The 15,559-nt window shown below is 39.1% G+C and overlaps 1 protein-coding gene across 4 annotated transcripts; it reads right to left on the bottom strand.

Annotated features, from left to right (window-relative positions):
- Positions 1 to 366: 366 nt before the first annotated feature.
- On the bottom strand, positions 367 to 15,237 carry LOC117464378 (sodium-dependent neutral amino acid transporter B(0)AT2-like). 4 transcript variants are annotated; one of them, XM_034106778.2, is made up of 12 exons: positions 15,147 to 15,237; positions 11,371 to 11,590; positions 10,358 to 10,515; positions 7,745 to 7,865; positions 7,444 to 7,619; positions 5,549 to 5,659; positions 5,212 to 5,453; positions 4,880 to 5,063; positions 4,591 to 4,792; positions 3,253 to 3,412; positions 2,979 to 3,141; positions 367 to 2,747 (listed from the first exon to the last, which is right to left on the bottom strand). In XM_034106778.2, the coding sequence occupies exons 2-12, from the start codon at positions 11,588 to 11,590 to the stop codon at positions 2,505 to 2,507; spliced, it is 1,980 nt and encodes a 659-aa protein (XP_033962669.1). In that variant the 5' UTR covers positions 15,147 to 15,237; the 3' UTR covers positions 367 to 2,504. The 4 variants fall into 4 exon arrangements, with proteins under 4 accessions (XP_033962669.1, XP_033962670.1, XP_033962668.1 ...); XM_034106779.2 differs by lacking the exon at positions 15,147 to 15,237 and adding an exon at positions 13,665 to 13,835; XM_034106777.2 differs by lacking the exon at positions 15,147 to 15,237 and adding an exon at positions 13,094 to 13,635.
- Between the last annotated feature and the right edge of the window lie 322 nt (positions 15,238 to 15,559).

Raw genomic sequence — 15,559 nt, forward strand, 5'->3', positions numbered from 1 at the left:
TCTCAATTTGTCTGGCTTTTTCACTATGACTAGATTGCTAATCCAGTCCGTGGGTTGAGTGACTGTGGTCAAGTGTCCTTCCTCTTCATATCGATCAAGCTGAGCCTCAACAGCTGCCTTGAGGGCCACTGGAACGTTCCTGGGAGCACACTGCACCGGTGCCACAGTGCTGTCCATACCTAAGAAGGTGGAAAAGCAACTTCTCTGTAGTCTTTTCAACTACTTTAAAAACACTGATATGAATTCATTTGGATTTACAAACCCAGTTTTAGAGAGAAAATAGAAAACCATTTAACAAGTCTGATACCTTGATGGAGCAATGTTAAAATGTGCAGGCTTAAGCAACATGTCATTCACAATTCAATATACTGTTGTGATGAAGTTTTTAATAAAAGCAAAAATATATTACATTTTCTCAGAAGAATCCATTTTATACAGACTAACAGATAAACAATTACAAGACAGTCAGCCAAAGGAAATGTGTTTTAACAACATATATTTGATTCAATACCTTAAGCATGTTGTCCGGTCAGCCTAATCTAGTCTGAAGGCACATAAATATACAGCATCAATTCAATTCATTGTGATAGAAACCCAATACAAATGTAAAACAATCTACTTTAAATTCAGAAAAATTGCTTCTAAAATACAATGATGACCTAGCAAGTCTAAACAATATATATTAAAAGAAAAAAAAACATGAATTAGATAAAATAGTGCATTTAACTCTGAAGTAAAGGAGGACTGCATCTGGTCAGTGGCTTCATATAACCTCTTTAAACAAACATGCAACTAGTTCCTCCTAAACCAGACCTTAAGAAAAAAAATCTAATTTACAAATAAGACACGACAGAAAGTCCCAGACTTGTTCTCTGACATTTGTTCTTAAGCAGTTTCTACATTATGTACTATGTACATTACAAATGGGGTTACCTTGATCTTTGCACCATACTGTGTTTGATAAATCAGTCGATGATTGCTGAAATAAATATGTTTTGATGTGTAGTGACTAGCAGTAACACTGTGTTGAGGCAAACCCGGACACAAAGCGGTTGGACCTTCACTTCTTCCATTCTCATCAGACAGTACTTGTCATTTGCCTACAAAGCAAATAGTAACAGATAAACGCTTGAGTCTTTTCTGGGGTAGTGTTTAAAAGCTCCACTGAAAGTTATGCTGACGTTGTCACCTGATATCTACTTTTTTTTAACTAGATAATTCACGTAAAAAGCTTTAATGACACCATGAAATAGGCCTGTGTGTTCTGAGAGTGGTAAAGCAATGGGAAAGAGAAGTGGATGCACTAAGATTAGCTGCTGTTGGCGGTTGTAGCAGAGAGAAAATCAGCCCTTGTACCGTTTAGGGTTTTACAACCAAGATAGCTACACACATTAGCTGTCCTTTAACATGATTTCTATACATACCAACGTAACAGTTTACAGACAAGCTATTCAAGTGAATCTGTGCAGCAGAACAAGACATTTTTCAGAAAACTGTTCGAAAATTAATTGACTAGATTTTAGCCATTGATCACATTGATTTGATAAGTAGCCTTTGAAAAAAACCAACATGAATAAAGGTCTTGTTGCAAAGCCAAAGACAACGGCACTGCTGTGTGGTAAAAAGTAAACGAAAAAGGTTGTTCATCGCAATAATTTGTATGAAAGGGAATTACTGAAATACTAATTGCCCTGATGCTGGACCCAAGAGCTGAATATAATGTCATTATAGCTGGATTGACCCTTGCTGCTTGGCTTTGACGAGAATATACAACAGCAACAGGAGCATCACCACTGTGCTGCCATTTACAGGTTTAAATTAAGGCTCAACCTTTTTGTTGTAACTCCACTTACTTACAATCTTAGCCTATCAACACTTTTAGAGAAGCATACACAATCACTGTGCCGTATAAGTTCATTATAAAAAGGTTAAAAAACAACCAATACCCAAGAGCCTTAAACACACTCTTGAACAGACGTAACAGTGGTTTGATGTTCATCTGTCCTCAAAGAAACGAGGAGTGAAAGTTGTTTGATTTTCTTGAAATTAGATGAGTCTCACATAAAAGAGCGTTTAAAAAAGGTGAACAATGTAGGTACATTTACAACTTTACCATTGGTAAGTAACTAAGGAATGCATGAACATGGCGTGCTGCCTGTGGCTAATCCTGAATAAAATAGGAGACTTTGTTTTCGCAACTCTGTAACAATGAGTTTTTGGAAGTCCTACCTGGTGTTTTTACACAGCAATAAGTTATTTGTTCCACGTTTTTCATAAAAAACACTTTAAAATGTCTACTTTTTGGAGCAGTAGTATTTAGTCCTCTTCATACTTTGACTTAATCTAGGTTTTAAAAGTTTTAAATATTAAATTTAAGAACATTTTGCGATTGCTTTCTGGGCCACCGCTGACCTAAAAGCTGAGATAATGCAACTATCCTTCAAGATTTCCCACTGACAACTCACTGCTTTTCATTTCCCAGTGTGTAACTTCACGTCCAGTGTTCAGGAAGCAGCAGTCCCGTTACTTCGGTCCAGGTCTGACATGTCAGTCATTGGAGTTTCCCATTTATCGCTGGTGTTAACAATGCTGTACCGACCGGCCTCTGAATCTCTGGCTCTTTGTCTTGTCCAGTCCATCAGGACAGCGTGAATCAAAGCAATCGGGACGGGCATCACAGCAAATATGATCAGCAAGGCCATGACAGCCAGAGCCCAGTCCGGGTACTCGAGGTACTCCTCAGATCCCTGAAGAAGAGAAAATAGAATCAAAATCACGCAAGGTCTGAAACAAGTGGAACTTATCACTACTCAGAGAAATACATAGAGAAATAAACCATTAGTTATATGCTTCAGGTTGGGAATTTAGTAAGTGACAATTTGCCTTTTAAGGGCTGTTTGTCTTATAATATATAAATGTAAAATGTACAGTGTGTCCAGTTATCCAAAGAGAAGCTATGGAGCAGAGGGTTAACATACCTTCTCTTGGTTCCATGCCATATAGGTGGGGCGTTGGATGAACATCTGGATGGTGGTGGCGCCCAGCAGCCCCAGCATAGCGAGCAGGCAGACGTATTTCCACAGGTACTTGTAGATCACATGAGGACGCCAGCCCAGCATCCCCTCAATGTCATCCAGGAACCTTCAGACACCCAGAGTGGTACATATCACACATTTGTGACCAACACTGATAAGACTCCGAGACATTTACATCTAAGAAGACAGTTACGCACAGTCTGAAAATAGACCCCACCTATCAGCTCCATACAGCCAAGACACACTGAAGGTCTCAAAAACCACAACAATGATGAGTGGCAGAGTGGCAGAGTAATCATCGAACATCATCACAAAGTAGTTTCCACAGCGCTGGGTGAAGAGGAGGCCGGTTACAAAGCCGATGATGCAGCTGAAAACTAAAACAACACAGACATGTTAGGGTAAAACACAACAACAAAAACACAAAATGAATTTAAAGTCAATGCAAACATTCATGGTTTCTACTAATTCTGCTTCCTCTCAGCTTGAAAGTGTGTAATCAGCTGATGGTTGGCAGGAAATTCTGTTTAGACACAGGTCCATGACACGTGACAAGACACTGATCTACTGGCTGTTAGCAGAGATATCCACCAGCAGGGTAATATAACAACAAAGTACTTTAAAATAGCACTTCATGGGGAACACACAATAACCACTGCCTGTTGTTTGGAGCTGTGTGCAAATCTTGAATCTGAGTTCATAAAATCCCAGTTGTTTGAAAGCTTCTCGACTCAAGGCTTAGCAATAAAAACAAATTCATGCATTCTTGCCCCTTTAAAAAGGCGGCAGTCGCTCAGTCAGCAGGGACTTGACTAGGGTTGCTGGTTCAAGTCTCAGAACGGACCAAGTACGGAGAGAGGACCAGTTCTTTGTCAGGTGCACATTTACCTCCCTGGCGCTGCCCTTGTGCAAGGCAGATGTACACCTGGGCAGCTGTATAATAGCTGCCCAGTGCTTAAAGTCGAGGATGGGTGAAATGCAGAGACTTATATTTCAGTGTGTGCTGTGCTGTGTAAATGTGTGTGACTTGTCCATTTTCTAAAAGAAGAAACAAGGGTTGAGGTAGGGCTGCTCGATTATGGCAAAAATCATAATCACGATTATTTTTGGTCAATAAGATATCACCATTATTAAATACGATTATTCATTGACTTTGAAAACATCCATTTATTGAACTTTAAAACAAATAATAATTTGAACAGTATATTTTTAACTGCTGATTACCCTGAACGTATAATTCAACTGAAAAACCAATACAAAAATAAATGATATATTTACATTTAAATAAATAATATCAAAATAATAAATACCAATGAACAAGATCAACAAATATTTTGGAGCGCACTTCCACAAGCTACTAAACATATATAAATATGATAAATACAAATAAATGAGATCAAATATGTTGCAGTGCACTGTCACAACCTAGCAAAGCAAAATAATAGTTTTTTTCGATTATGTTGTTTTCATAATTGTGGCAGGCCAAAATCGTAATTGCGATTAAAATACGATTAATTGCACAGCCCTAGGTTGAGGTAAATTAAAAGGTGTTTACTTGTGAGTTTAGTCTTGTTGTTGGCCAGAGTTTTGAAGCGGTCAGTGAGTGGGGCGAGGATTCCCTCCATGGTGCCAAACATGGTGCTGAGCCCTAAGTTTAGCAGCATGAGGAAGAAGAGCGCTGACCAGAAGGGGCTGCCAGGCAGGAGAGAGATGGCCTCTGTGAAGGCGATGAAAGCCAGGCCTGTTCCCTCCACACCCTGAACACAAACAAGAGTGCCACGTTTAGCACACAGAATACAACAACAATGCTAATTTATTTTAGCCCAAAAACTCTTAATATGTACCTGCTGCATCTCTTTCTCCATGTCACAGTCTGTTAAGTTGCCTGGGAACTGATTTCCATGCAGTTGGAACCAGGCCCTGTAGTCCTCTAGAGCCACAGCACTGGGATCAGAATAGTTGAAGCTTGGCATCAAGTTTATATCCACAGGACCGCTGAGAAACTGCTCCGATAACTCCTTAATATTACTAAGGGAAGGAAAGAAAAGTGTAAACATACAGTTTGTACAACAAGACATGGCGAGGCACACAAAACATTCAAAGAATCTGTGAATCAAACAAACTGTGGTACCTGTCTTGAGTTTTTCATGAGTGTTTTTCTTTAGATACGACATACCTGACCACACATTCCACGGCCTTGTTTTTGGCACGGAAGCCGAGCACAGCGAAGACCACCAGAGTGGCCAGCACAGAGGTGAGGAAGTTGATCGTGGAGACAGTGAAGGCATCACGATGGCAGTTGTTGTTCTTGGGATTATAGGAGGAGTAAGCGATGATCGACCCGAAGCCGAGACCCAAAGCAAAGAACACCTGAGTGGCTGCCTGTCGCCACACCTGCACGTCTGCCCAGATCTCCAGCTAGAAATATAGAGGGGGAACAAAGGGTGCGTTAGAGAAATATTTATATCAACCTCTCTTATCCGTAATCAACCAGGCCTTTTGTCTGCAGATACCTTTGGGTAGAACATGAAGCCGATTCCCTCTAAAGCCCCGTCCAGCATGAGGCCTCGAACCAGGAAGCAGAACAGCACCACGTAGGGGAAGATGGAGGAGAAATACATCACCTAGAAGATAGAAAGAAAGATTACATTATCAGGATTAATGAATCCAGATAGCCAACAGTGGACATTCCTTTTTTGGTTATGCCTTTACGCACTGGGTTAAAAAAGCACTGCTCTCCTCAAGTGACTAGCATTTTGAAGAAGTTTTGAGTAAATATGCACCACAAACTTCAATTGTTCTTGTTGGTAAGGTGTTCTCCTATAGACTCTTTTCTTAATTAGCTTAGCTACATTTCTTATACTTATATAAACCGTCTTTAAGTACGTTTCAGCTGAATCCTACTAATTTGCCACTAAAACAACCCATCTCCCCCAAAGATATAACTGCTATTTCATCTAATCTGAAGTGTAAAACTACTAAACATACTTTGTATTCCAGGCAGGATTTCTAAGTGCGTCAACACCTTCTCTAAGCCTGACATTCCAGGGATTCCTTCACCCCAAAACCCCCACACATGCAAGAAAACTGAAAACAATGTAGCACCAGAAACACTTTTTGACATCATGTCAGTCTTTCTCATAAAGAGCTTCTCTTCACATTTTTTTTAATGAAACGCTCAGCTGATTCCAAAGTTAACACTGTTATGGTAATCAATTAACCATATTGGCAATGTATGTTTCTAAATCAATATTGTCTTAAATAATCAACGCAATTAAAACAATAATCACACCAACTATTCAAGTTTGTCCGGCAAATATAATAGAAATACATTTTTTTTTAAAATACATATATAATACGATTTGAAAATAACTAGTCATGGGACAAGAGGAGGAAAGGGGGAGAGGAAGAGGACTGGAGGTCAAAAGCAAGAGTGAAATCTGACTCTTACATTCAAGTCATACAAATACTTTAAAACTGATGTTTGAAGTAAATCATCTTAAAGTGGACCTATCATGCTATTTTTAGGCAATAGCATAGGTGTCAGATATATACAAATATATAAAGAACATGTCTATGAAGTGTTTTGCTCCAAATACCAAACAGATCACCCGTTCTAGCCATGCCTCATATCCCTCTATTTCACTTCCTGTTTCAAAAGTGCTGATTTTATGTATAAAGCTTTTTAAAAGAAAATTGATAAAAATAAAAGAGGAGGGGTCTGAGCTCATGCGGGACCCGGCAGCTACTGTCTAAACTAAATACTGCCGTGATGAAACACCATATCATGGATCATCAAGGATTCTCTCTGAAACAGTCTGGAGCTCAAAGGCTTTCTCTCTTGCCGGTTATACCACAAGGTGAGTTCCTTTTTATTTCCTGCTTCTTCACACACATGCTCTCCAGTACAAGTTAGCTCTGAGTGTTAGCGATGCTAATGTAAACATGCGCCGACCATATTAAGTCCAAAACAGTTGGGCATTGTTTCTGATGGGGCCGTGGGTGTAAAGCCAGCCTACATTTCAGATATTACGTCATATCGGACGCAAATCTGGATCAGCTCCGTTGTAGCCCCGTTTTTAGAGATTTGCGTACGGAGAAAAAGAGAGGGTTTTATTTTCTGAAGCTGCGTGAGTTCCCTGACACACCGGGGACACATATTTATGTATAAAAGACATAAAGAAGTGCATTTTGCATGAAAAAAATGCCTTCATGTTCGATTAATATATGGACTGCTTTTATATAGCGCTTTTCCAGTCTTTATGGACCCCTCAATGCGTTGTTACATATACAATAAAAAATTCACACTCAATCATACACCGAGTTCAGGGGCTGAGATTCACTAATCTAGCTCCAGCCCCATGGAAAATACAAAACATTGTGAAGTCAGGAGTCACAACAGGGTTACCTTGACAGAGGTCTTGATGCCCTTGAACATTCCCAGGCACACGAGGGTCCAGGCGGCCAGCAGACAGCCGACGATGTACGGGTTGAAAGAGCCCGTCTCATCGATGGAGTCGGTGATATCCAGAGCTTTACGGTACCAGAAGTACGATGTGGGGGAGCTCTTTTTACATTCTGGTACTGGTGTATAAACAAGGGAAATACAGATAAATCATTAAGCTGTCACGTGACACCATGCCTATACATTTACAATTGAATAACTCCTCATGTGTTATAAGTTTTGAACCGTAATGCGGTGTGTTTACCGGTCACATTCCCCTCTACTGGACAGTGTTCCCAAGGCAGAGGGTACTGGAAGGAGTTCCCGAGGTAGAACAGGCTCCATGCAAGGATCACATTGTAGTAGAGAGCCACGAAGAAACACACCTGAGGACAAGATCATCAGGTTATGAGAAGATTATACGATGATTTGGAAAACACCTGAGGACAAAACAAATATTTGAAAGGAGTAACTATCGTGCAAATGCCATTAACCAAATGTAAAAAAGGTGGGGAAAAAACTGATGTTAATGGTTGTGGTTTTAGCCAAACAATAATACACACATTGATGATTACTCAAAGAAAGCAACAGCATGCTTCCTTGCAGCTACTTCTCCTTTTTTATTTGGATAAATACACCAACTTCCTTGCCCTTTAGATATAGCACTGCGCTGGATCGGGGAAATGAAGCGAGAATCAAAAGATAGCACTAGAACAGCTAGAGCAGTAAAAATGGTATCGCAAAATCCCTACTCTGGGACATATTTTTACCATTGCACGATATATTTTGTATATATTGATTGTTGTGCTTTTATTTATGTCTTAGTGTGTGGTGTGCATATGTATAAAACAGTCTGTTGATTGTGTATATATATATATATATATATATATATCAGGGTTTCCGCTAGGATTTTTTCTCGCCGGTCAAATGTCCGGGCAGAATTTATTTTACCGGACTAATTTGAAACTTACCGGTCATATTTCAATAATAATAATAATAGTTGTGTAGCAGAGTTTCCGTTAGCAGGTAATTACCGGACTATGAGCAGATATGCTTCAGTTTAAAACTCAGTTCACGGGGCTCATTTTTATATTGCTTCAGTTTATAATCATAACAGATCGAACAATTCAGATTCATTTTTCAATAAATGATTCCACAAACAACAAACAACATAATTATTACATTCAAACAAACTACTTGTAGTAGATAACGTACATTATTCAGAAGTTTACATCAACTTTGAATAATAACACGGGAGAAACGGAGCCTGTCTTTTCCCCTCTCCCTCCCTCTCTCTCCTGACAGCACGTCAGTTTCTCATGCAGCTCCTGCAGCCCGCTAAACAGAGGGCGGGGCTTCAGGTGATTATGCAGAGCTGCGTGTCTCGGTCAGACTCAGCAGCTGATCTGATCTCTCTCTCGCTCCGGTTACACTTCACTCGCGTTTATGTCCATATCGATCAGATCCAGCTCTCCTGATCGGCCTTCATAGAGAGCACCGATCAAACTAATAAGAGTGAATATCGGCCGATAATGACCGGCGGCCGATCGATCGGAGCCTCCCTAATTATTACCAGACATTTTGAATTTACCGGTTTTTTATAAATGTTACCAGCTAAAAACCGGTAATTACCGGCTAACGGAAACCCTGATATATATATATATATATATATATATATAGGATAGGGGTGAAACAACTAATCGACTTAATCGATTAAAATCGATTACCAAATTAGTTGCCAACTAATTCAGTCGTCGATTCGTTGGTGACGTCATCACATGTGTTCTACACCCCGTTAAGCTCCAATGTTATCGCTCTTTTTTATCGGTACAGGAGACATTTAAAACATATGTCATATGTATTATTGCTACATAAACATTATATCGCAGTCTTAGTGTCGCCAACTCCGTTTCTAATATGCAATATGACTACAAAATGCGTCTATAATGTATTTTCGATCTTCCCAATTCAGACGAGAGATCTCTCCCCCGCCTGCTTGCGAGGGGGCGGGGCAGTTTACACACACACGCAGCTGCTACATGCATGCAACACACACACACGGAGGAGATGGCGGAGAGAACGCGCTCCGAGGTATGGTTAAACTTTAGCCGTCTCGATGTGGACAATGCTCGTTACCAAAAGTGCAATAACAGTTTATCATGTAAGGGCGGTAACACGAGCAATTTGTCTAAACATTTAGCAAAAGTGCTCCAGATCCAGACGGAGAAATGCACCGGGTTCCACTGTCTTTCTAGCAGCTCTGTAGCCCCGTCCACGAGTAACGTTTCCACGTCAGGTGTTATGTATGCTAGCAGCAACACACAGAGTTAACTCAGTTATAAAAACATAGGTTAATGATTAGAGGTAACTGAGTTATTTATTTTGTTAAAGTTTCAGCTATTCTGTTTACAGTTCTGTCATCAGATTATTTAATATGATTTGTTAAAACATTGTTGTTTCTTTTGATGTGAAATATTATGCATTTAATTAAAATAAAAAGCGATGTTAGTTTTGTTCACAATTTGTTTAGTTAGTTTACCTTATTTATTGTCAAAAGAACCGTTAATACTATCGTTAAAAGGACCGGATCGATAAGCAGTATCGATATAAGTAGTAGTACAGTTAAAACCTTAACGATCCGAATAATCGATTAATCGTTTCATTAATCGATAGATTAATCGATTATCAAATTAGTCGTTTGTTGCAGCCCTAATATAGGATATTTTATACATATTTGTTTTTGTATTCGGGATTTTGGGAAACGGTATTTCGATCTCTCTGTCTGTACACACAAACTGAAAGATTGACAATAAAGTTGACTTTGAAATACGTATATCGCCATATTGTCCCACCCCATTTAACAGTGTCAGTTTCTCACCACACAGCTGGAGTATCCGATCCCTGCCAGCCGGGGGGAGATGAACTTCCACACCCCGATACTGCCCTGTCGGATGGCCTGCCCGGCTGCCAGCTCCAGGAAGAACAGGGGGATCCCCATGATGAGCATGAGCAGCACATAGAGGAGGAGGAAAGACCCTGAGGACAAGGGGGGGCAGCACTGGGTTAAGGAATAAGCATCACATTTAGTTAAACAGCAAGTATGTAAAAGAGAAGCAAACTTTTATGCTAAACTGTGAGATTTACACACTATTCTTATTACTGCTCCAGGCAACCAATTATTCTTTGAGAAGTAAATAAGAGACATGTAGGGAAATCTGTGACCGAACCAATTAGTGCCATTTCATTTCTGGCAAGGGAGCATGTCATAACTGATATAAACTGCCTATGATCATAGCTTATCTCGCCTACACTTCCTGTCTAACCTGTCACCTTCAACCACAAAAAATAACAACATAAGATAAGATGAACCTTTATTAATCCCCGAGGGGAAATTCAGTTGTACAAAGCAGCAACAGGGTAAGCGTGAAAAAAAAAACAGTACAGCAAAGATTCACACAGATCAATAAAATCTAAAATAAATAACATAAAATCAAGGAAATAATGATAATAATAATAAAAGACTATGAAAATAGGAGATAAATAAAAACAACAGACAACAACAGAAGCCGCCAACGATAAACGTTTAAACTAAAACAACAAAGTATTACATTGTCTAGGACTGTATCCTAGTGTTCAATGAAGATTCTACACTGGTTCCCCTGAAACGGATATAATCCAAATGTTGTAATAGAAAACGTTAGAGCAGCATTTAAATGGATGAAATACACTCCCGTACACTCTTTCTCTCTTTAATCACATGTTCACCCTGGGAATGTGACCCTGACAGACCCTTTAAATCCACCACTCACAACACTTGTGTTTGGTCTCATGGGGCCCACAGGAAACAATCCTGTTGCGTCATTTGAGACGGAGGACATAATAAAGACTCACCTCCTCCATTTTGATGGCACAGATATGGAAACCTCCAGACGTTGCCGAGCCCAACGCTGAACCCCACTTGAGCCAGAAAGTACTCGACCTTGCTGTTCCACCCTGCTCGCGCTGCAGGCTCAGGCGGGACCTCCTGCATCTCGTCTCCAGCGAACCCAGCTGTCCCCGAGTCTGGGGCATCTGTGTGGTCATCGTCTGTGGGCAGGGGCTGCTTCTCCATCTGAGAGGGGACGGAAGAAAAAAGAACTGGTCAAAATGCGAACCACTGCGCTGAGACTGTGGCTGATCCTCCTCGATAGTCAACCTTAGATTTATGGGGATTTTTCTGCAGCTAAGGAGTTTTGGGGGGATAATTTAGACATCTGTGGCCTTTACTTGTGGTGTACCACAAATAGTACTTTTCTGACTCCAGCAAGCAATGATACCATTAACCAGATTCAATATTTGGTCTATTGCCAACTATATTTCTCCAATACAAGGAATTTGGAGTAAAATGGCGCATACATGAACACAGTAGGAGAAATGTAAAAGTAAAAACAAGTGCAATAATATATAATAAATATTGGAACATAAAAATGCATTGTATTATCACACTTTTTATTAATAAATACTTGTAAATTCATTTAAATGTTGTAGTTTGAAGTCAGTTTTGTATATTTTGTAAAACACTTTGTTTTGAAGTAGTAGAGTACTGTACTTGAGTAAATCTACTTAGTTACTTCTCACCTTCGAGTATGGTTTTCCAGCAAATGTACTTAGTTACATTTCGCTTTGGAAAAACTACATGTATTTATGAAAAGGTGGTACATAAAGTGGTTTAGTTTATTTCTAAGGTGATTTTAAAGTTGCTACTAGCAGTAACTTGCTGACATGTGTGTGCAAACAAAAGGCAACTTTACAATGACTTTTTATCTGAAGTAAGGACGTTTTATTTCTTCATAAGGTTTAAATGTTCTTTACAACCTTCTTCTCACTGCTGGAATCATATTCTGCTGAGTGGATAATGAATGTTGGTTAATTTTTTGTTCTTAAAAGTGGTATAAATGAACCAAATTTACAAAAGATCCCACATTTCAAGAGAAAATACAGAGGAAATGACCTTTTTATTCATAAATACTTGTACTGTAAATTCATTTAAATGTTGTAGTTTGAAGTCAGCTTTGTATATTTTGTAAAACACTTTGTTTTTAAGTAGTAGAGTACTGTACTTGAGTAAATATACTTAGTTACTTCCCACCTCTGTGTATGGTTTTCCAGTAAACGTACTTAGTAACATTTCACCACTGATATTTTGTCCACCATATATATATATATATATATATATATATATATATAGGACCTTAAAGGTGGGGTAGGTAAGTTTGAGAAACCGGCTCGAGATCGCTAGAATTTGAAAATACACAACCGGAGAAAATCTGCCACTTCCTTATAGAGCCCCTCCTCCAACACACACGAACGCGCACATGACCAATGAGGGCACGAGATAAGTGTGTGCCCCGATGGAAGGCTGACAGGCAGGTAGGCCATCCAGTTACTTTAGCCGGCCCGGCTAAAAGGATTGGTTGTACTTTTTACAGTATTACGGCTTCTACAGATGACATTTTTGTATGGATTTTTTGCCAAAGCACTTCAGATATTCATTGCTATCGGGATGTTAAGAGCATTCCATGGAATATAACAAAAAGTGTATCTCGAGCCGGTTTCTGAAATTTACCTACCCCACCTTTAATGCAAGGTTCATCCAGGTAACGTAACGCTACATCCCCGACCATGTGTCTTCGTCAGGACTCACACAGAGAACACACACACAAGTCAAAACAAAAACAAGTGAGACCCTTTTAGGGAAAACATTTAGAACAGGGTAAAAAGTATCATATTGAAAGTATATCTATGTTATGGAGGGAATCCTGATACAAGAACATGTGCATGCATACATTAAAATTGGCACAGTCTTTGAAAATATACAATAAAACCTAAAGAAAAGAAAAATGTAAACCGCACACACACTTCTGACACGCACACTGAGCTGCCGGTCACCAGCAAATGTCGTCAAATAGGAGGTGGAATAAAAACCCGAGTTACCAGAAAACTGAGATTATATTAGCGCGATACAATGTTATTCTTCTGTTGTATTAAAGGAGGAAATGAGCCCATGTGGCTGACGGTCTGATCTGTCACTGTGTTCACTGCGAGTTATCCTTTGTTTCCATTTGTCAAATTAAATGCAACATGTTTGACTGAGACGAAAGATAAATAAAAACACGTTTGAGCGCTAAATGTGCAAATTCTCTTACCGCGCCCGCGTGTTCTCAGCTTCTTTTCACGGTTGTGGTTAAAACCGTGGCGTTGGGTTGTTCTGCGCATGACGCAATATTACTACAGGCTGCGTTCACGGACTGCAGGAAGTATGTAAACCGTAGTTAGCGCGGACAAAAGTAACCTGGGGCATTCATTTGATATGAAGGACAACAATTCCCAGGCTTTTTTTAATTAAATTATAAATCTAATAATAAAGTAGCTAAGACATACATTGTTGCATCTTACATATTTATATATATTTATTATAATTTGTGCTGGTATTGTATTCAATAATGTGTTTTTTTACCGCTGACATTGTGCGGTTGAACCCCTGGCAATCGGCATGTTTGATTGTTTTGTCTGTATTTGTCCCAAGATGTGTGACATGTGCAATTTGCTCAAGAAATAATCAAACAAACCAAATATGTTGCGATAAATAGTTTTATTTCTCCATTATCTATTAATGTGTTGAATTGCTATCAGTTTTTATAGCCCAATGTTTAATTGCTTGTTTGTTCAATTAACCATCGAAATTCTCAATTCACAAGATTTTAAATAATAACTCAAACGCTCATATTTAATAAACTGGACTACTTTACCATTACTTGAGATATTCATCAATTATCAAATTTGTTGAAACATTTTCTACCAAGATGATAAAGGATGAATCAATATCACTTCAATATAATATTAAGTCGCGGTAGAAAGTAACTTATGTAGATATAGCTTTCCTAAGTACTTGGTTATGTTTCGGTTATTTTCAATTACATTTCAGTGGTTCTCACAGTTACAAGAGGGTCCCTGAACGCAGCATCAGCCCAAACACTGATCCTTTAGAGTTATTTTCTAACACATGTGACTGTAAGCATCCAGTTCAGGGTTAAACGTGTTTAACATGCAGTTTAATAGCAGAAATGGGACCCCACACTTCTTATATGGTTTCCTAAAGTCTTTAATTGGCATGACATCAATTTAAATAGTAAGGTTTTCAGTATAAAGTCGAATCATTTGATCTCCTTTGATCCACGTGTTATCAGTTGTCAAACATAACACGTGGTAAATGATTATTTTGATTCAGCCTACTGTCAGATATATCCATTCATTAAAAATAAAAGTACATCCAGGCTGATGCAATAGCTCCTGTGGTTGAGAGGGGAGTTCTGCTAAACTGGAATACGTTTGCTTCCTCAAAAGGTGGAACGTGGAAGTAATAGCTTTTATTACACGTTTTTGCAATTCAGTACTTATTTTCCATCAAAGGTTTCTATAACAAAGGATGACAGGTTGACAGACACACTGACCTGACACACACACACACGCACGCACACACACACGCACACACTGCATGCCACGTAGACTATGCTTGTTCGGGATGCACATTAAACACACTCTCTAATACCACTACCAACTTGTTTTAGTACAATATCATTTCTGCGCTTTGGAAAAACGACATGTATTTATGAAAAGGTGGTACATACCGAGTGGTTTTAAATAATAGAGATCCTTGAAAAGTTTTCCAAAATGTCCCAAAGTCAAGTGGTAACCTCGTTGGCTTCCACCTGACTCCGCCTTTCCTCCTCCATTGGCGGATACCATGGACACTTGTCCTGTTATGAAATATGACACCCCACATTTCCAATATGTATACATCTTGCCCCCACCACATCCCCACACTAAGGCATGTGTTTAAAGTGGTTTAGTTTATTTCTAAGGTGATTTTAAAGTTGCTACAAGCAGTAACTTGCTGTGCAAACAAAAGGCAACTTTACAATGACTTTTTATCTGAAGTAAGGACGTTTTCTTTCTTCATATTAAGGTTTAAATGTGCTTTACAACCTTCTTCTCACTGCTGGAATCATATTCTGCTGAGTGAATAATGAATGTTTGTTCA

Source organism: Pseudochaenichthys georgianus, chromosome 19 (genome assembly GCF_902827115.2).
Source record: "Pseudochaenichthys georgianus chromosome 19, fPseGeo1.2, whole genome shotgun sequence".
In the NCBI taxonomy this organism is placed as follows: Eukaryota; Metazoa; Chordata; class Actinopteri; order Perciformes; family Channichthyidae; genus Pseudochaenichthys; species Pseudochaenichthys georgianus.